Source organism: Chamaea fasciata, unplaced genomic scaffold (assembly GCF_029207755.1).
Source record: "Chamaea fasciata isolate MVZ Bird 193981 ecotype frontalis unplaced genomic scaffold, bChaFas1.0.hap1 SCAF_3, whole genome shotgun sequence".
Lineage (NCBI taxonomy): Eukaryota > Metazoa > Chordata > Aves > Passeriformes > Sylviidae > Chamaea > Chamaea fasciata.
Window position 1 is genome coordinate 70,828,183 of NW_027094088.1, and position 20,257 is coordinate 70,848,439.

At 37.8% G+C, this 20,257-nt stretch overlaps 1 protein-coding gene across 1 annotated transcript in view; it reads left to right on the top strand.

Moving 5' to 3' along the window:
* PREP (prolyl endopeptidase) overlaps positions 1 to 19,976 on the top strand; it is a 93,548-nt gene extending 73,572 nt beyond the window's left edge. The window contains exons 11-15 of the mRNA XM_066179482.1: positions 1,512 to 1,648; positions 7,223 to 7,317; positions 10,580 to 10,711; positions 14,916 to 15,072; positions 15,878 to 19,976. Coding sequence (XP_066035579.1) covers positions 1,512 to 1,648; positions 7,223 to 7,317; positions 10,580 to 10,711; positions 14,916 to 15,072; positions 15,878 to 16,172 — 816 coding nt within the window. The 3' untranslated portion in view covers positions 16,173 to 19,976. The remainder of the gene's footprint in view (positions 1 to 1,511; positions 1,649 to 7,222; positions 7,318 to 10,579; positions 10,712 to 14,915; positions 15,073 to 15,877) is intronic.
* The last annotated feature ends 281 nt before the right edge of the window (positions 19,977 to 20,257 follow it).

Genomic DNA, 20,257 nt, shown 5'->3' on the forward strand with positions numbered 1-20,257 from the left:
TTCAAGTAACTATTTAAAGTGTAAATCCTTTATACTCTTTGTCAGTGAAGCACTTTGTCAGTTAAGATACAGCTATGGCAGCAGTTGGAAACAGTGATTTCATCTATGTAAAAACACCCTTAGGCTTTTGGTTTTGGTTTTTTGGGGTTTTTTTTCCATCTACTGGGCACTGTGAAATACTGAACTTTCATCTGTAATATGTCTAGAAGTTTTGGTAAAGCCTTTGGAGGTAGATGTGATTTCATTTGAAATTTCTCACATTTCCTTAGCAATGATTAAACTAAAATTAAATGCGATTACTTTGTTCTCAGCGTGCCATGTGGATTTACATGTTTCACATTACAGGCAATGCTCAGAATAAATGTGTTGCATAGGTTCATATTACTGATGAGGTTTATGTGTTGTAAAAATAGAACCTGTTGATCGTGCGTTTTACAATTCACGATAGGACTGTTTCCTTTAAAAGTGGAGATTGTAAACATTCAGCTAAATTATGAAAATGTGTCATTCTTCATTTACTACATTTTTGTTCTAATGAGAGTAGAAGCTGCAACAATGTTAAAGCAAGGAAGTGAAAAGGAATCAGCCAGAATTTTAGGACAAGTAATAAACTGCTTTCACAGCCACGTGTTTTACTTGATTGGCAAAATATGACACAGTGGATCCCGAATTAGAGTATGCAGGCAGAGACATGCATCAAAGCAAGAAGATGTGGGAACTGTGTTAAGCAATTATAGTTTATGTTTGTGTACATGGAGTTCAGCTTTTAACTTCACACAGTGCTGTGGCAGCAATAGAAAGACATATGAAAGCATGTGCTGTGTGGATACTTGGTGTTGGTTTCCTTTCAGTTAGAAAGCCAATGGGCGGTTCAGTTGACTTACTTGATGGACTGGGGATTCTGCAAGGTTGGGTCTCCTGGTTCTAGTTGCCTAGTAATGTCTGAAAATGCACTAAAGTGCTGCAAAAGTTTCTGTCATGGCTTGTGTTACTGCCCTGATGAGGTTGAAGTGTCTGTGAGACAACCTGAAAGACTGAGTAATGCTTAGTCCGCTTTTGCAGGATTCACCAGACTTGCCTTGGTGAATTCATCTGTGCAGGAAATATGGTTTTAGCACTGTTTGTTTTCTATGCCAGTTCAGTCTTTGCTCCTTTCACATGTTATGGACCATGCAACCCTTGTGTTTTCACAGTCTTCCCTTGCCGGGAACTGTATTCTTTTTGTAACACTTTCTTAAACCCTCATGTGTGTAGAATTGATGGATAAGATTCTTAAAGGTGATACCATCATTCTCTTTGTATTGTCTCATTTTGGTACATTTTCCAGAGCTGCTAAGCAACCAAGCGGGTGGTACCCATTACTGAACCTGACCTGGGCAATAGGTGCAAGTTGCTCAGATGGTTTTACCCATCAGACACCATAGAAATGATCACCTCTGATTCTTGTTAACAGCATTTGTGGAAAGTTACAGCACTAAGAGCATTTCATATTTCTTTTTCTGTTGTCTTAGGTTTTCTACCCTAGCAAAGATGGCACTAAGATCCCAATGTTTATTATTCACAAGAAAGGAATTAAATTAGATGGTTCTCATCCTGCCTTCTTGTATGGATATGGAGGCTTCAACATATCAATTACACCGAGCTACAGGTAAGCAGGGTGATCACACCTTCTGAAGTATCTGGTATTAACATCTGTCACAGACTGTGGGCAGAGTGGACCATGAATCTGACAGGATGCATTTCAGGTTCTTAAGAAGCAAGTTGGGGGCCATAAGGGCTGCCCAGGCATTATTTGTCTGCTTCGTTAGTTCTGAATTCAAGGGTTTTATCCAGGCTCGCAGAAGAAATTATGTCAGAGCAGAGAAGTGCTCTGCTCTCCTGAGGTTTACAACAGTCACCCTGCCCTTAGGATTACATCTTAACCTCTTCTTGCTCTGTCACTGAGTTCAACAGAAAAACATGAACATATATATTAAGGAAATATTTGAGTCTTTTGCTGAGCTAATAACATAGGAAGTTTTCTTTATCCAAGTTAAACAATTACCTTTGTCTAAATATTATAGAAAATCAAATGTTTGGCTAAATTAATGTAAATAATTAAAACTCAGCTGCATTTTCATGTTATACTTTTGAGATTACATAGGAAACAAAATCCTTCTGTGTCCCATATGATCAGGAAAGAGGATTTTGTCTTGAGATGCAAATGATACTGTGTTCACAAATGCAAAGCAATGCATTGTAAACCAAAAATGCTGTGTTCTGAACAGACTTTGTAGCTCTCAAAAGCCATAAGCTTTAATGCATAGATGATCTCTTTAAAGAAAAGGCTTATTTCTTAAGCAAGGCAATTTGAATAGACTTGCCAAAAGGCAGTGCTTGAATACCTAAGAAGTGCTCCTAGGTGAGGCAGAGGAAAACAGAAGTGGAAAGGGCTGAATAGATAACAGTTTTTCAGGAAGCAAAAGAGCAGCTCACCACAGAAAAATAATAATGAAACAATCCTATTAAGTTTAGGTGCTACCAGTCTTGCTTTAGAGTTAGCACAATTCAAGAAATCCTTTGTAGTGCTTGGCTTTCTTGTTTGCTGTGATTGTATTTCTGAATAGCAGTTACAGTTTCTTTTTCTTTTTGGCAAATACCTTGTCTAACAGTGGACCTCCCATCTTGTGCTCTGTGATTATTTGCAAGGTTTTTATCTGCCTCATAAAGCTACACTTAATTTCCTGTGGTTCTTGAGAGACACAATTATATAACTAGCATAGTTTTAAAATTCTTTTTTACTTAGGTTCAACCACTGATTTATTACAGTTTATTGTAGATGCTGAAAGCTGTGATAAAACTTACCATTTTTAAAGAATGTAAAATAAATATTACATATCTGTTGATTTAAGGTAAAAATTCACATACTGCAGAGCTGACATGAGCTGGTTGCTGGCAAGAGAAGTTATTTCACAATGCCTACTTCCACCTCTCATCTATTGGCCCTGGTGCTTGCTGGAGCCTTTGCTAAGCTGATTTACCTTGCAAGAATGACAGAAAACTGTCCCAGCAAAACGGAGTGGGTGGTTTTCTGCCGTTTTGGCAAGCTAAAAATTGATTGTCGTAGGAGTCCAGCAAACAGCAGCAAGAGGGTGCAGCTGACATTTAGAAGAGAGGAAGATGGGAGGTAGGAGCAGTGACCTATATTTTCCTGAACCCTATGAAACCTTCTTTAAACAGTTCATAAATTAAGAATATGAATCTGTAACAGTCCCTTAAAAGTAAATGCACAGAGAACTATCAGTGACCTCCAGATCAAAATAAATTATCTCACTGACGATGTAAATAAAACATGATTGGCCATACCTCCCGCCTTACTCTCTCCCTCTAATATCAAGATAAGATTTCTCAGCTTTCTCTTTCTAAAAGAAAGAAAAGAAAAAAAAAAAAGCTTTCAAATACATGTTTATGACTAATAACTTGAGAATTGAGTACTTGGTATGGGAATGCATTCCAAAAGTAGGCAAACAAAATCAGGGAAATGAAATTGTAAGAGAGAATTTATGCCAGAATTTATGCCAGTTCACCCTTTACCTGGCAGATTCCACTAATGTTTTACTCCATCCCTGTTACTATATACTGCTATACTCCACAAGGAGTTCCCAAGTCCAAGTGCTATTCCATCCACAGCCCAACACCATGATTTGGTCTTATTCTTTTTTAATCTTTTTTTTTTCTTTTTTCTGATGACCACAGGCATGAGTTCTAGAAAGCAGCCACAGGATGGCCAAGGCTGAGGCTTGCCACATCACTCACCCAGATCTGAGCTGAGATGTAGCCATGAAAATGTAACCAAGTAGTAGCCAGCTTACCTTTAAAAAAACAAAAAAATCCTGGCTAAATACTCCTGGGCTTTTTTATTTAAACTTAAGACTCTTAAAACTTTCCACAAAGCACTCCATCTTCTCCTTTCCAGTGGTTCAGTTCTGTCCTGTATGACTTCCCGCCTGTACAGTATTTTCTTACTGGTATTTCACACCCAGCTCTCTGGTTTAGGGAGCATATTTCTGCTTAATTCACAAATGGGTGTTCCTTTTCACATCAAAACTGAAAAAAAATCTTTTTCACTGAAAGCAATAAAAAGAAACCTACAGGTTACAGGATCCAGAAATAACTGTGCAAGAATGATAGGCCAAAGTCATTAAGTCAGTTACAGTAGTGGTTTATTTTTAAATGGAAGCATGCATCTTTCATATGCTTCTCTGGACTGGAGAGCTGCATTTGACGGCATCTTGAGATGGTGCTTGCTAGAGCACTGTCATTAATTATACAGCCTACATAGCAAGTGAAGGCTGATGGAACTGATACCAGTGACTTGGCAGACCCACCACTAATGTCTCCGATTTGACTAACTACACTGTAGGAACCAACATGTTTCCCTTCACTGTTCTCTGTGTGCCTGCGTGGGTACAGGAGAAGCAATTTCTAACTCATCCTGGAATACAGCTGGTTGTGCAGCAGACTGTGAAATTGCATTTCACTGCCAGGTTGTTCCCAGCCTTTAAGAGGTGGTGCAGGGAAGAGAGACTGTGAGTCTGGAGAAAGGTCAGGCAACAGAGCAGCCCTCAGTGCAGAGTGGAGGATTACTCCTTTTGCTTATTCTGCTGCCGCTCTCTTCAGCTCCACAAAAGCTGAAAAAGCATCCAAGTCCAGTGGCTCAGGACTTCTGCCGCATAACCTGTGCACTAGCCTGCATTTTTCTGTCAACTCTAATACCTGACAGCAGATCAGTAATTCTGGGGAAGTGTTCTTTCTCTGTGAAGCACAGTTCCTCACGTTGGTCTCTACTGTAAAAAATAATATCTGATTCATTATTTTTTGTTTTATGCTCCTTAAGAGTGTTTAGAGGGTCTGGAAGGAGCTCTCCAGGGCGGGAACTATCTTCTGATCCCTCCACTGACTGTCCTAACCCTGTTGCCCTTTCCTTTACCCTGCTTCCAGGACAGAAGGAAAAACAGGGATAATGAGAGAAGACTACGGAGACTGTTGAGAAGAGCAGGGACCCAAGACTTTGCATTGCAGAATGAGGCATTTCATAGCCATGCAGGTTGACTGGGCAGTTTGCTGTGACTCAATCACCAAACTGACTTGAAATCAAAACTGGAAGCAAGAATCCACCTGGAAAAACATAGGAGGCAGTAGTAGGGTTGTGTGTGAAACCTGAACTTTGTGCTGTCTGATCACTTGGAATTTTCACTCTTTTAAAAGGTACTAAGTTTGGGTTTCTATACTTATGAAACCTGATTCCTTGAACATAAAAGTAAAGTTAGAGAGAAAAACTTTGAGAAAGTTTGTTACAAGCTTGAACCTCCAAGTATTGGTCAAGTTAGGGTCCTGATTCACCATGATCCTTCAGATGGGCACAGTTTCTTTCAGCGGATGGAAGAGGACAGACTCTGTTGTGGAATATTTAATTTTTTTAGGTATTCTCAGGCAATATGTTTGGGAAGCAAACTCCTACCTTACCTATAATTCTTACTTGTTACTTCTGATTATTAGGGAATCAAGTAACTTTGGTCCAAGAGGTCCAAAGTTTGAGGCAGACAGGGAAAGGAAGTGCAGAATATTTTGGGAGGTTTTGTGAGTCTGCATACCAAAAATTAAGAAGCCACAGTCTCATGAGGCAACCTACTGTCAGGTTACTCCACACTGGCTTTGTAGCAACACGTTGAAACTAAAGAGTCCTGAAGTTCGACAGAGTAATGCTCTCTGACCTTTGCACAATGTGCTTATAGAGTATCAATCTTACATTTGATCAGTATGTCACAGCAATCTAAGGAAAATGCAATTCACAATGATGATCTTAAGAATTGATTTTACAGAAGCTGAGGTAATCATGCATCCTGAGCCTAGCCATGAACCTAGGTGGAAGGTTTTCCTTTGATGGTTATGAAAATACAGAAATCTCTTACCAGTTATCCATGTGCTTTTCTTTTTGTTTCCTTACTCCTTGATATATACTCTCAAGAACATGTGCCAGTACATAGGTAATTGCTTTGGGAGGTATGAAAACTTCAAATGTTGTGATACTACATCCACATGAGACACACTGTAGGACTATCATTTTTCAAGCCATTTCTGATAAGCAGTAGTGGGACTTAAAGGTAAAAAGGCACAGTCCTTGCCCTTGTGGTTAAAAAATTTATTTTCTGCAGACAGTGGTTTCTAGATGAGCAAAGAATTCAAGTAAATAAAAAAATTAAACCTACTAGAGGGGGATAAAAAAACTTGTTGAGGTTAAATTTTAATATTTTACTTGTCTCGTTAGCATATATGTGGTTGGCCTTCTTCAGCTTCTGCTATGTTAAGCTAATGTCTGAACAGATCAACAATTAACATTTTCTAATTGTTGAATATAATTTGAATTACTTCAGTCCATTTGGGAAGAAAAAGTAATATCTTTGCTGCTTTCACAATTTGGCTTCTTTAAAAAATAAACTATTTTAGCTTTCAGACAGGTTCAGGAGATAATAGGGGAGGTAGAACCTGTAATTTTATGTTATAATATTTGTTTTGTATTTAGCAATGTGAGAGGAAAATTAATAAGAATGGGATTGGCCAGCTGCTGACTTGACTGCTGACCATGGCACAAAAGAATGGTAGATTTAGAATTTTTCTTTGCAAATACAGTATTGCAAAGGTCCAAAAGAAGTATATTAAGCAGAAGTTAGGTTGAAAATACCTGCTCATAAACAAGATCAAATGCTGATCTTGTCTCAATTCTTTGATTTCTTCCTTCGGGCTAAATCTTCCTTTCCTCTCTGAAGAAGTGGAGGTCCCATGAAAGAGGAACAGTTCTGAACGCTATGGAGGTCCAGTGGTACTGCATAACTGTAGTCTGCAGACTAATGGCTTTGAAGATAATTTTTGTAAATGGTGACACATTCTGGGTGGTCATCTGTTAGGCCAAACCGCTGGCCACTCTCCTCCAAAGAGCAGTACTAAGGGAGGAAGAACAGACCAGCACTGGTTCCTTCCTCTCCTAAAGCTGCTGGGAGTTTCATTTCCATGGATAATCATTGAAAAAAGCCTTAACTACTCAGGTTTGCCATCAAGAGGGACTTAAGTCACAGTTTCATGATTGATTTTGGGAGAGATCTTTTCCTCAAAGAATTTTCCAGAAGTGGTAGGTGTATAAATATTGGAAAATAAAAATAATTCTCTTACCTGTTTGCTTTTTCAGCGTGTCAAGACTTATTTTTGTGCGACACCTGGGAGGTGTTCTAGCAGTGGCAAACATCAGGGGCGGGGGTGAATATGGAGAGACCTGGCACAAAGGTAAGTCAGTCAAAGCACAGGAACAAAACTGCAGGCTTAGCAATGAAAATTGCAACATCTTCTTTTCACTCCCTCTTCCATGTTCACATCTCCTTTTGCATTTTACTTATTCTGCAAAAAAGTAGATCTTTTTCCTTACTTATATGTTAGATCTGTATGTTGTCCGGTGTTAATCTGATGGTTTTCATTAGATTATTTTCATTTTTGCGGCCTACCTAAAAACAGTTTTGGACAAAGACAATATTTTCCTAAGAAATCATTGTGGTTTTTTAAGCAAGATCAAGTTCCCAGGACTTAAACATTGGAAAATGCAGCTATTCATCTTGAACTGATCTTACAAAAAATGTCTGTTTATTGCAAAAGACTTGGCTTGCTTTCACATACCTCTTTAATTATTGCAGGTGCCCAATTCTAAATCCCCAAGACAACAGCACTGACTATTTAGTCTCTCTTAGTGTCACACACACACACAAAAAAAAAAAAAAAAATTGCAGAAGTTTACAGAAGGTGTGAACTCTTGAGTTCAGAGCATAACTCTTCTATATTGTTTTTACATAATTTATGAATAGAACTTTTTTTTTTTTAAAATATTTGATGAATGTGACTGGAAAAATGTCTTCACCAGAAGGGTTGTCAGGCACTGGAACAGGCTGCCCAGGGAAGTGGTTGAGTCACCATCCCTGGAGGTATTTAAAAGACACATAGGTGTGTCTTAGGGACATGGCAATGCTGAGTTAACAGTTGAACTTGATGATCTTAAAGGTCTTCTCCAATCTAAATGGTTCTGTGATTCTGTGATTGAAGTTCATATGAAAACCGTCAGCTCCAGAAGTGCGTTCACATCGTCCCCTCCACACTCTTGGGGGATCCAATTTGTAGGCAACCATTTGACCTTTTAGACTTTTTTTAAGCTGACTGTCAAGTCACAGGGAAACTCAGTCAAACACTGAAAAGCTCTGTCAATCTCTTTTCCCCTTTTCTTAACACTTTCGATGTATTTCTGTCCATGTTTTTCCTATCAAGTCCTTGTCCTAATCATTTATTTATCTTTGTCCACTTGCCTTATTGTGGACAACTGTCCACATTCCTCCACTGGGGAAAAAACTTGAAAAAGTCCTTCTTATCTCAGGAACATACCTAACTTATTTAATGGTGACATTTTACTTGTCACCAGATTCCAAGAATCTGGTGCATAAGTTACTGGGAATGTTGTCAGCAAGGCAAATGTAGCAAAACAGTGGTGCTTATGATGTAGCAATTTGCCATGGCAGTAATCCATAATATCTTTTTATCAGACAAAATGGTATTTCCAGATCATTGCATCTTGATTTTACTATTTCATCTGTGGTAACTATTTGTCTGGGTCATTTCCTCACAATTGAGTTAATTATGTAATAGTTTCATAAATAGAAGCTGTATGTGCTTGCAGATACAGGATATTATTGCTAAAGATGAAGTACCCTTCATTAATTTTAATTTTCAGATTGATTTGTAGTAGATTTTAATAAAATTTATGGTAATATGGTAATGCTTCTTTGATCCACCTATTTCCTGCTTGATTTTGACCCAAGACTTTTATTGCAGTTTGAAATAAAATATGTGTCTGTTCTTTTGTAATTCCAGAAGCAATTACGAAAGTTTTTTTTGCTTAGATTTAATTTTATAAATAGGATTCTGACCTTACACCAGCCTGGTGTTTTGAGCAAGGAGTAAGATTTGTTTCTCCTTTGTTGCCACATACTTGAAGTCTTTTTTGTTGCCCCAGTATGTCTCTCTTCAACAGTCGTGTTAATACAAGAATGATGAGTATTTGTTAAAAAAAAAAGACAAAAAATTACAAATGTGTTCGTTTCAGTTCTAGGAGATCTTTATGACTAAATGTCAGACTTACCTTGCTAAACATGTGTGACATAGAAACAAAGCAATCATTGTAAACTGGTTGTCTAGGATCACTTGATGGAGAATGAAGATAAAGAGACACCTCCAGACTGTACCTCCTCTCACTTAATTTAGGGTAAAATTGATTGTCCTGGAGGTTCCTGGATCATAGGGATAACTTTAGACAATCAGCTTGGAATAAATATCCAGCTTTTAAAGAAAGTAGAAGAAACTGGAATTCCATTTCTGCATCCTTTAAACTCTTCTTGCCTGCCTGGGCCACTGCCTTTGCTACAGGAATTCCTAGTTCCCATTTCTTGTTAGTATTTAATTGCCTGAGGTTACCATGGTCTTTAGGTAGGATAATCTTTGCATAGGATATAGTTTTAGTCTCTTACCAAACAAGCAAGATTTGGGCCACTGCCTGGGCCACTGCCTTTGCTACAGGAATTCCTAGTTCCCATTTCTTGTTAGTATTTAATTGCCTGAGGTTACCATGGTCTTTAGGTAGGATAATCTTTGCATAGGATATAGTTTTAGTCTCTTACCAAACAAGCAAGATTTGGATAACTGTGCATTCACTAAGCTGATACTCTTCTATTAAAATAATTGAAAGATTGTAGGGAAAACCATCCTTCTCCTTCCCTGTCCTACCCTGCAAAAAAATTTTTTTTCAAACCTGAAAGTCTTATCAATGATGTAATTTGAATCAACATTTTCTGTCATTATTTATTCCCTTAAACATCTGATGACATTTGGAATTTCATTCAACATGATGGCAGTATCTTAAGCATTTCCATGTTGAAAGTTAATAAAATTTCAAAGCAAAATGCAACTCTGAAGTCCCTTTTTGACCATAGCTTTATATCATCTGGTTTGAAAACAACTAATAGGAAAAAAAAAAAAGTAAATTACCAGCCACATATTATATATCCAGTAAATTAGAAGTGCTTATTTTATGCAGCTTGTTTTAGAAGCTGAATATTTATTGCCTTAAGAAACTGTCACTGAGTTTAATGATGTTAAAGTTCTATTAACTCAAATTTCAAGTGGGCTGTATGTGGTCGTTTTGTATATATTTTGCTGTGCAAAGCTTTTGGCTTTCCTTTCACTGGTTAGGAACATTACCTGGCACTCAACTCCACAGTATAGGTATGTATTATTCAGAGTTTCTGAAAGCATCAGAGTTATTGACAGAACCATCTTATAGCCTCTCTGTGTTGACAGAATCTTTCATTTTTGCTGTTTTTATGAGCTGCATCAATTATTAAAATGTTCATGAAACTGGAATTGTTCCCAGGTATTTTTGCACACATGTTTTTCTGAAGAGATGGTATCAAAAGGATTTTATGGAATCAACTGATTTGTTTTGTTTCCATGCTAGGTGGTATCTTGGCCAACAAACAAAATTGTTTTGATGACTTTCAGTGTGCTGCCAAATACCTCATCAAGGAAGGCTACACATCCCCAAAGAAGCTGACTATTAATGGAGGCTCAAATGGGGGCCTCTTAGTTGGTAAGAACTGCTTGTCTATTTCCCAGGTTTGGTGCTGGGCTTATTAAAGTAACCAGACAAAAATTGATGAGATCTACCTGTCAAAAGTTGCCAGAATATCAATGCATTAATGTATACAAGGTGTTAAATATGTACAGTAGTACTTCATTTGCTGTTTGAATAGGATATTGGAATTCTGCAGTCTCTGGCAAAGGCTGACTGTTAAAAGCCACACGGACTTGTGTGGTAGAATCACAGAGAAAGTAGGAATGGTTTAAAAAACATAGGTTTTTTTAAATTTTTCTTTCTTCCGGTTAACCATTACAAAATGTCTACTGAACTATTAATTTATGTGGCATTGGAAAACTGTGTGTGGTCTGTTACAAATGCATCTTGTTCACTTAAAATTCGCTGCTGTGTTCTTAAATTCAAGGACATAAATAGCCTTCTCTTAAACAGAGGTCTTGTCACAGAAAGATCTTGTGTTCTGAGCAGTCTAAGAACTACAAAATATATATGTGATAAGATCCCTATCTGAAGGCATCTGAAAGTAACAGAAGAAAAAAGAAGGTGATTTTTTGATGCAATTTTGAAAGGAAAAGGAGACACAAAGTAATAGTATCGGGGTCTGTTTGCCTGTTTTTTAAGCAGCCTGAGAGGTGACAGTATAACATATTTGAGCTGCTTATGTGGGAAGGGGGTAAAAAAGGCACCTCAACTTCATGAACCACTGAGTTATAGAAAATGAGCAGTTTTACTAGGCCCACTGTGCTTACTCTTCTTTTTGTATTTATCTGCTACTGTATACTGACTATATTGATTTTATTCTATTTTTCAGTGAATTAGCATCTAGCATAAGAAACAGGATTTGGAATTATGCAGATCGTTAGTATAAGCCATCTTGGCTAGACCTGCATTATTATTTTTAGAAGGCAATTGTTTTAAAGATCAAGTAACAAGCACTTGTAAAGTTGTATTTTGGTTTTTGCTTAAATGCTTCTCAATAACAAGTGGCAGAAAGTGTTTGTGCATTGAAAATAGAAATGGGTGAATATGATAAAGGATTAAAGGGTTTGTACTCCATTTGGGAATGCAAGCATTGCACAAGTCAATTTTATGTGAGCCTAAATATATAGTTGGAAATGCAGTTAAACTTTGAATATATTACATAGCTTCTGAAAACACTATTTTATTGTTATGTGGTTTTCAGCTTCAGTCAGGATGAGGTTCATCCTACCCATCTTCAGTGATAAAACCCCCTGGTTTACTGGCTGAACTATTCAGCTGGGCGCCTTGTGTCAATAAGGGGACAACTGCAGGAAATACATCATTCTGGTGGGAGACTGGTGTTAGGAATCTAGACCTCTCTCTAAAAATTCTTGTTAGAATCCTTTCCTTGAATTTACTGGTAGATTACAGTCAACCAGGATTTCCATGCTCTTGATGAGCCAGATAGGAATCTTCCTTGACTGAGTAGACTTAGGTGAATTAGCTTCAAGGACCCACTGCCACATTTTCTTTGTTCTTATTTATTGAAGAAAAAGCTGACAAGGAAGAGTATTGTCACTCTTCCAAAACACTGTTTCCTTTCAGTCAGATGAGCAGGAGGTGACTCTGAGGACTGCAGAGCCCTGAGCTTGTCTTGCCTCATTCAACTGCAAAACAAGACCTCCTTGTCCTGCAGTGTGATCCCCAAGCTGAGCAGAGCAGCACAGCTGTGAGCTGAAAACCTTCCTGCAAATGCAGTGTTTGACCTCTCATGTTTGCCTAGGCAAAACTAGTTCTGATGTTTTGAAGGCTTATTTTCATACTGATTTTTAAAGCTCAAAGTCATGTATAGAGGGATAAAATTCACAAGTAAATTGTTGTTCCAGATTACACTTTATTAATGCATATAATCAAGTGTTATGGCTAATTAAAAAGATGCAGTGTGCATGGATAAGTGTCTCCATAGGTGATTTCTTTCTGAAGTAACTACTTAAGGAACTAGTAAAGAGCAATTTCTTCCAAAATCCTGAGCAACAGACAGTGCTTCAAGAGACACTCTGAAATAAAGAGTATTGTAATAAAGTATTTTGGTAGTTGTTTTGGCTTTTGTTCCAATCATGATACAATTTATTTTCATAAAAGAAAATAGCTTGAAGGGGAGGGATCTGATCAAAAGCTTCCATTTAAACCTGAAGATCTTTTACACAGCATCTCTTTAAGGCTTTATACAGACCTTATGGAAATGACTCATAAATAAGGAAGAGTTGGCATAGTTACATATCAGAGATGACCAAAAGTAAAATTTCATTTTTCAGAAAGTAAAAATCACATTTAAATGAAGAAAATAGGGTATAGTGTAAACTCTTGGCAGGGACAGACAGACCACAGGAGACTGATGAGCAAATTGCTTCCAATATTAAGATTAGCAATGACATTTTTCTATGCACATCAGAGGCAGGAAGCTGGCCAGACGATCTGTGGGACTTGCAGGTTAGTGAGATGTAAAAGGAGCATAAAAGAAAAATAATGGCAAAGCAGAACAACTAAATGGTCTGTTTGTATTGATATTCCCTCCTGAGGAGTTGGGGAGTGTTCCCTGCACTAGTCTGTCTTCATGGGGAATATTCTGGGGAGCTGACTCCAGTTGAGGCATCATCAGGGGAGGTTTTAGAATGAATCAATCCAATGAAAAGTAGTGTGTTGCCAGGACCAGATGGTGCACATGCAGGATCCAAAGTGAACTCTGATATGAAATTACAGGCTACTAAGCCTGAATATCTGAGGAACAGAAGGGGGCAAGTGTTATGCCAAGTTTTAAATGGTTCATGGTGATCCACGAGATGCAGATGAGTAAATCTTACTTCTCTAATGGGCAAGCTAGTTGAAACCAATAAATAATAGCTGACATAAAAGAAAGAATTCTGGAGGCTGAAGTTGCAGCTTTCAAATGTATTAGAGCTATCTGAAGGAGTCAGACTACATATGGGGCTTGTAACAGTTATCTAGGTGAGGAGCTATTCTTGCATTTTCAAAAGCTTCCTCACATAAGGCTGTGAAAGAAAGTCCTTGCTGAGCTGGAAGCAAAGTCATGTCATAGCAATATCATGGTTAGCAGGAGGCAAAGACTGGCAATAATCAATCCATTTTCACAGTGGACAAAAATGGGGAGATAAGAATAATTTGGGAATGATTATACTTACATGTGGATGCACAGTGGATAGTTCTCAATTAATTAAGGCATTCTGGGATCCATTGTAGTAGTTATGTAGTTATTTATTTATTAAAATTCTAAAAATTTTTTATTAGAATTTTATTAAAATTCTAAAAAAGGCTGGAGAATTAGTAAAATCACTGAGGAAAAGGTTTAAGTCAAGAAACAGGAACTGGAATTGAAGAACTTACTGCTACAGGATATGATGAACACTGGATGAATAAACATTAAGAGAGGAAACAGTTGTATTTACAGCGAATGTGTGTTTTGATGGCTTTCTTATAGGATGGCAGGAGATAACTCCAACTCAGAGAAAACCGAAATAACTAGTTCATCAGATAATAATTTACAGAAAATATCTCCCAGTTGCCACTCTTATACATTGAACATTGAGCTTGAACATTGAACAACTGCAGTTGTTTTTAAAATATATGAGGCAAGCATTATTCTTAAATAAATTGTCCCTTCCTGTTGTAGGAAGATAAAAATAGTAAAACAAGAAAACACAGCAGAAATTCACTTTGTTAATTTGAGGTTCTTCCACTGATTTTGTAACAGTCTGCTTTAATCAAAACTCTTTTATTATGGCTTTACATAGTAACTATGGAAGAAAACTTCAATCAGTAAATGAAGAGCTTTTGATCCTTAATGCCGTTTTCTTGAGACTAATATTAAAAGTTTAAACAGAGAATGGTTTAGGTACCTTCAGTTCAATAGTTCAAAATCTCACATGCTTTAAAAAGTTCATTTCTCCTTCAGTCCCAATTTGGTGGTTTGAACAGCAGTGCTCATAGAACAGCATGTTTGGTGTCTGAAGAGCATGGCTCTTAAGTTCTTTTGAACATATCATCTTTCAGAGTTAGTTTTTTATCCATTTATGTATTTGCTTACAGTTTTGCTTGAAAGTCTATTTTGACCTCGTGTTCACTGACAGACTACTCCCAGTACAACTTGGTAGTGAACCTTTTACTGTTGAACTTCATTCTTTAAGATCTGAATACTAACAGAATCGTTTTCCTGCTGAAGCTGCTTGTGCCAATCAGCGCCCTGACCTGTTTGGTTGTGCTATTGCCCAAGTGGGAGTGATGGACATGCTCAAATTCCACAAGTACACCATTGGCCATGCTTGGACCACTGACTATGGTTGCTCTGACTGTAAAGAGCAATTTGAATGGCTGCACAAGTAAGTGCCTTTAAATACTTTCTGTGGTTGTTAAAACACGTACTCTGCTCAACAGTTTCCGGTTGTCATGATCAATATCTATTTTAATGATTACTTCATCCTTTCCCACACTGAATTTGAGGAGTTCAGCATTTCCTTACAAGTCAGTTTTGAATCAAAGACTGTCTTCAAAGCTGTGTTGAATCAAGTGGTCCTATTTTCAAAGATCTTGTTCTCCTAGCAGCTGTTGCCAGTTCATAAGGTTTTCTTCTGAATAATGACTCTTTTAGGCTATTACAACAGAACAGTCTCAAGTGGACCACTACATAAATTGTATTTTTTACCATGAGGGAGAGACAGTCACCACTGTATAATACAATATACAATTATTGTATATTTATACAGTGCGGGTGGGATTTACTTGTAGGAATTGAATAGCACTAGACCATAATAGGATCTTAATTGATTTCTTCGCTTCTGTTGAGTCTCAGTTTCCCTGTTTCCAGCAGGATGGATCCTGTTATGGACTTGACAGGTTTTGCTGCAGTTTCTTTGCTGGCTACTCCTGATATTTTGGACATTCCTGTGAGATGTACACATATGTCTCCCTTGAAAATAAAGAAATGTACTTGCTTCACCTTTCAGAGCCAGAGATCTGGGGCCACTGCTGTGTGTCAGTTTCCATTAGTGCAATTCTGATTAATGTAACTGAGAACTGTTCTATTCTGAGTGCTAAGAGATGCCACTGTGATGATTTCAGTAGGGAAAGACCATCATTTTGGGTCTTGAGGAAAAAGATACGGAAACGTTTGTGTGTTTTTCTCAGGTACTCTCCACTTCACAATGTCAAACTTCCTGAAGAAGATGGCATCCAGTACCCCTCCACGCTACTTCTCACAGCAGACCACGATGACCGTGTGGTCCCTCTGCATTCACTGAAGTTCATCGCTACCCTGCAGTACGTTGTGGGCCGAAGCAGTAAACAAACCAACCCACTTCTCATCCATGTTGACACCAAGGCTGGGCATGGAGCAGGAAAGCCAACTGCTAAAGTTATAGAAGAAGTGTCAGACATGTTTGCTTTTATAGCACGCTGTCTAAATCTTGAGTGGATTGAATAGGCAAAATGCTTATTACTGTCTCCTTTAGAAAACAAGGGCTTTAACACTTAAGAACAGCCACATTACTACTTGGTGTAGTACTTACATTTAAGAACTGCAGTTTAATATTTTATTGATCCAACCTGCTAGGGAGTTTTGATCTTCTGTGCTTCCCTCTTTTTTGGCATTTCTCTGATGTTTTTTCTATTGCATTCCAAATTCCATTTTGAAAAGCATGTTCAAAAAAATAGCTGAGCTACTCTCAGTACTGTTGTGAAAATTTTGGTTTCAAAATTAGTGCTAGTTGAGCTTATTTCCTATAAACAGTTTTAATGTCTTTCACCTATAAACATATCCAGAGCATTTGTAATTAAATGTAAGTACTGTTCACAAACAAGAACTCTGAGCATATTTTATTTACACAGTAATTTATTTAAGAATGTAAATTGAAGGTGTTCAGTGATCCATGAAAAAATGAAAAGACAGTAATCCAGTTATGTCAAATATTATTAAAAAGCTTATATTACATTCTGTTCATAAACATGTTACAGTCTGTAATAATGATGTTGCTAAATTGTTCTTTCTTTCTTTCCAAAGAGACTTCAAAATGTCACCAGTTTTCTCTTTGGCCGTTTTTTTCTACACAGAAGAGAAAACTGGAGGCTGAAAAACTTGAAGAAATCTTAGATTCGCACTGTAATTTCAGTCAAGCTATACAGATACTCTCCAACAACCCATGTGAAATTATTTCTTTAATTGTTTCTGAAGAGACCAGGCACTGATTTAAATAAATGAACAAAATATAAACTAACACAAAAGAAAAAACAAGCCCAACCCTAAGCCACAGCTTTGTCCAGATTATTCAGGTTCACCTTTTTTCTGATGTTTCTGACAGGACATTCTCTAAAAAGACAAAATCTGAACCTTCATATATATAACCTAGTTTTGGCTTCAAAACAGCAAGATCTTGCAGTCAGACTCCCCTATGATTTGACACAGGCACATTATTTGAACTGCCATTTTTCCCATCTAGGCTGTAGAGCTATAAAGTAGATGTGAGTATTTGCCTACTGTTTAATCTCTGATGCACTGCAGCAATTAGAGTTTGATTTTGCAGAGAAAAAAAGTATTCTATCAACTGTTATTAATGCTGTTGCCCCTCCAGAAAACATCACTTTTTCTCATTTTTGGAGGTACTGATATAATCTTCCAGAACCGTGCTTGTCATTACATTCATACTTAGACCCTAAGGACTGTATTTTTACTCTGGGCTCAAGAGTTTTATCTATAAACAAACAATGTATTGGTGCAGGAAGAGGAGGGAATGATATTTAAAAGAGAGGGGGATGCTCTGAAGAGCAGCAAAAATAAAAATAAATTTGTACCAGAGTCACTCTGTTGTTTCCCCCATGATCTGAACTTCTTTTCATTCCCTCTGAAGTCCAGGGAAGATCTTCCTTTCCAGGCCCTTATTATGTATGCCTAATTTGATTGTAGGGGAAAATAAAAAATTATTTCTGCTTTCATATGAAATACCACACCTAAAACCTGTATGTGATCCGGGGTTTATTTGGGATTCGTGGGGATTGCAGTTGTTTACAAGATACTCTGTAGACTTCTGCACTCTGATCACAGCATTGAATTAAACAATCAGAATAGGGAGTTGAGGGAGGGTTGATATTTTTTCCTTCCAGGCTGTGAAAACAGGGTGCAGCTTCAGCATCCCCCTTTTCCCAGAGGAATATGAACTGCTTTCTTTGATCATCTAGAAATTTTCAACAGCTTCCCCACATGCTTCCCAGAAACAAAGCACATAAAGCTGTGCCATCTCCATTTGTAATATTCATAGTTGTGGCATGTATGCTTCTATTGAATTTATAGTTACTGTCAAGAGAGCAGACCTTCACCACTGATAAAGAGCTTTGCAGGATAGGGTGTGTGGAAACATGGTCCTCAGACCTATTTCTCTATTCAAGAAATAGAGCTGAAGTGTCAGTGCATTGAATTGCACATGCTTGGGTACAGCCACCTCAGTCATCTCTAGGTCTGTTCCTAAAAATGCTTTTCCTTGTTCTCCAGTAGCTTAAGCACAAAACTTATGGCACAGGTTAAAAGTAACTCCTTTTCCTTCTGAAGCCTTCTGTTGAAGCTGAGTTCCCTGAATGACTCAATGTCATGACAGATGACCCATAATGTGGGGACTTTGGAAACAAACATTTCTCTGAGTGGCAGTCCGTAGTACTGAAGGTGGAGCTGCTTGCTGGAGACACCACTCACAAAGTAAGTGTCCTAGAGTATCCCTTGTGGAATGCTGGTGTCAGTATTGGAAAGGCATTGTGTTTCTGTAACAGGGTCATCATGCCAAAATTTATTTGATCTTAATCCACTGTGCCAAGTTCAGGATTCGGGTCCCAAAAAAACGATGTTGCAAAGCTGTCCTGTTATCTGACTTGCTGCTTTTGAGGCACACAGGGTCATATTCCAACTGGAATCTATAATTAAGTCTGAACGAGTAATGCTCTTGCAATGTACTGGAATTGAAACCTTCGGGGTTTTGATTAAAGACCTGGAGCCAAACCATTCCTGCTGTATAAAACATAATGAAATTTCTGTTAGTCTAGTTTCAAGGTTAAGTTATTTTCTCAGTAGTGGAAACACTATTTTATGAAGATACTCTTGTGTTTTGTGGCATCTGTTTCCAGTATGTGAAGCAAAATTCACAAGCTGGGCAAGGTAACCTCCTAACTATCTGCTTTTTCAAAACCAGCTTAGAAAACCACATACTGATGTTTTGTGCCAAGATTTAAAACACCCCCCCCCCCAAAAAAAAAAAAAAAAAGCCGTGTGAGAGGCTTATGTAACATGAAGAAAAATAAAAATCTGGTTTTATGTGGAAATGAATGATCTTTTTTACATATTTCTCCTAATAGTCTTCACAGGTAATGTAAAGGTATCTTAGTTGTCTTTCCTCCCCTGAGTGTACATTTGCATTAGGGTTGATTTATGTGAAAAAGGTCAGAAGTATTTTTTAAAGCTGAGAGTCTTCATATTCTTTACAGAAAGAGATATTTGAATTCCTTTGCATTGGAATTAATTTAGATTTTGGTAGCTGCTAAAAAGATAGATAGATAGATAGATAGATAGGTATATGTGTTTGTGTGTGTGCATGTATGTATGTACTGATTTCAGCTGGGAGCTGCACTCTTGTAGTTTAGGGATGGAAGAGGACAGCTGGCCTGTGGGTATGTAAGAATAAAGGGTGCTCAAGACAGAGTTTGGAGATAGATACCTGTCCCTGGCACCTAGAGCTTCTTGACCAGGATTTTCTTCACTTGACTCTACTTTGCCATCTGTCTGTGGGAAGGCAGAAACATGAGCAGCAGTACTTCTGGATTCAATACAGCAAGCAGCAGCTTTCAAAGATCAATGTTGCCAAGTCATTTATTTATTTTTAGTCTGAGGTTGCCCCTCAGGATTGCCTAAAGATCTGCTTACAGACTTCCTGACAGTCTCTCCTGTGAAAGGGGTTTTCCAGGCTGGGCAGGGATTTAGAGGGAAGGCCAAGGGAGGGACTTGGAAGCGAGGCTAATAAACAACCACACAATTTTCTGCCAAGCTCTTCTACTTCAAAAATCTTTAGTAGACCAGTTTTGTGTAATCGTCTCTTTGTCCAGACCTCTCAGAATAGGGATAGGTCCTTCTGGTTTGAACAGCCAGGTTTGGCAACTTGGTTCATTTTCCCTTGTGTTAATTACTTCTGCCTTCAGATATGGCATGCCAGGAGAAAAAAATAAAACAAAACAAAAAATCCCCACATTTTTCTAGCTTTTGTTAGCTTGCTCTTGCAGAAGAGTGATGTGGGGTAGCCTTCCAATTCTTATGTGCCTGAAGGTAACTATAGTGTGTCCTCAAGATAACATTATCCATGAATAGAAAATTCTGAATAAGCTCATGTGTTCAGTTTATTCATGGCAGAGCAATCCTAGTGACGGAGTCCCTCAGTGGAAGCAGGACTAGCTACTGGCACAGAAATTAACTAAAATGCTGGATGAGGAGGACTGTGATTTGACTGTTTCTCCTAATTTTTCCATAAGAATAACTGAAAA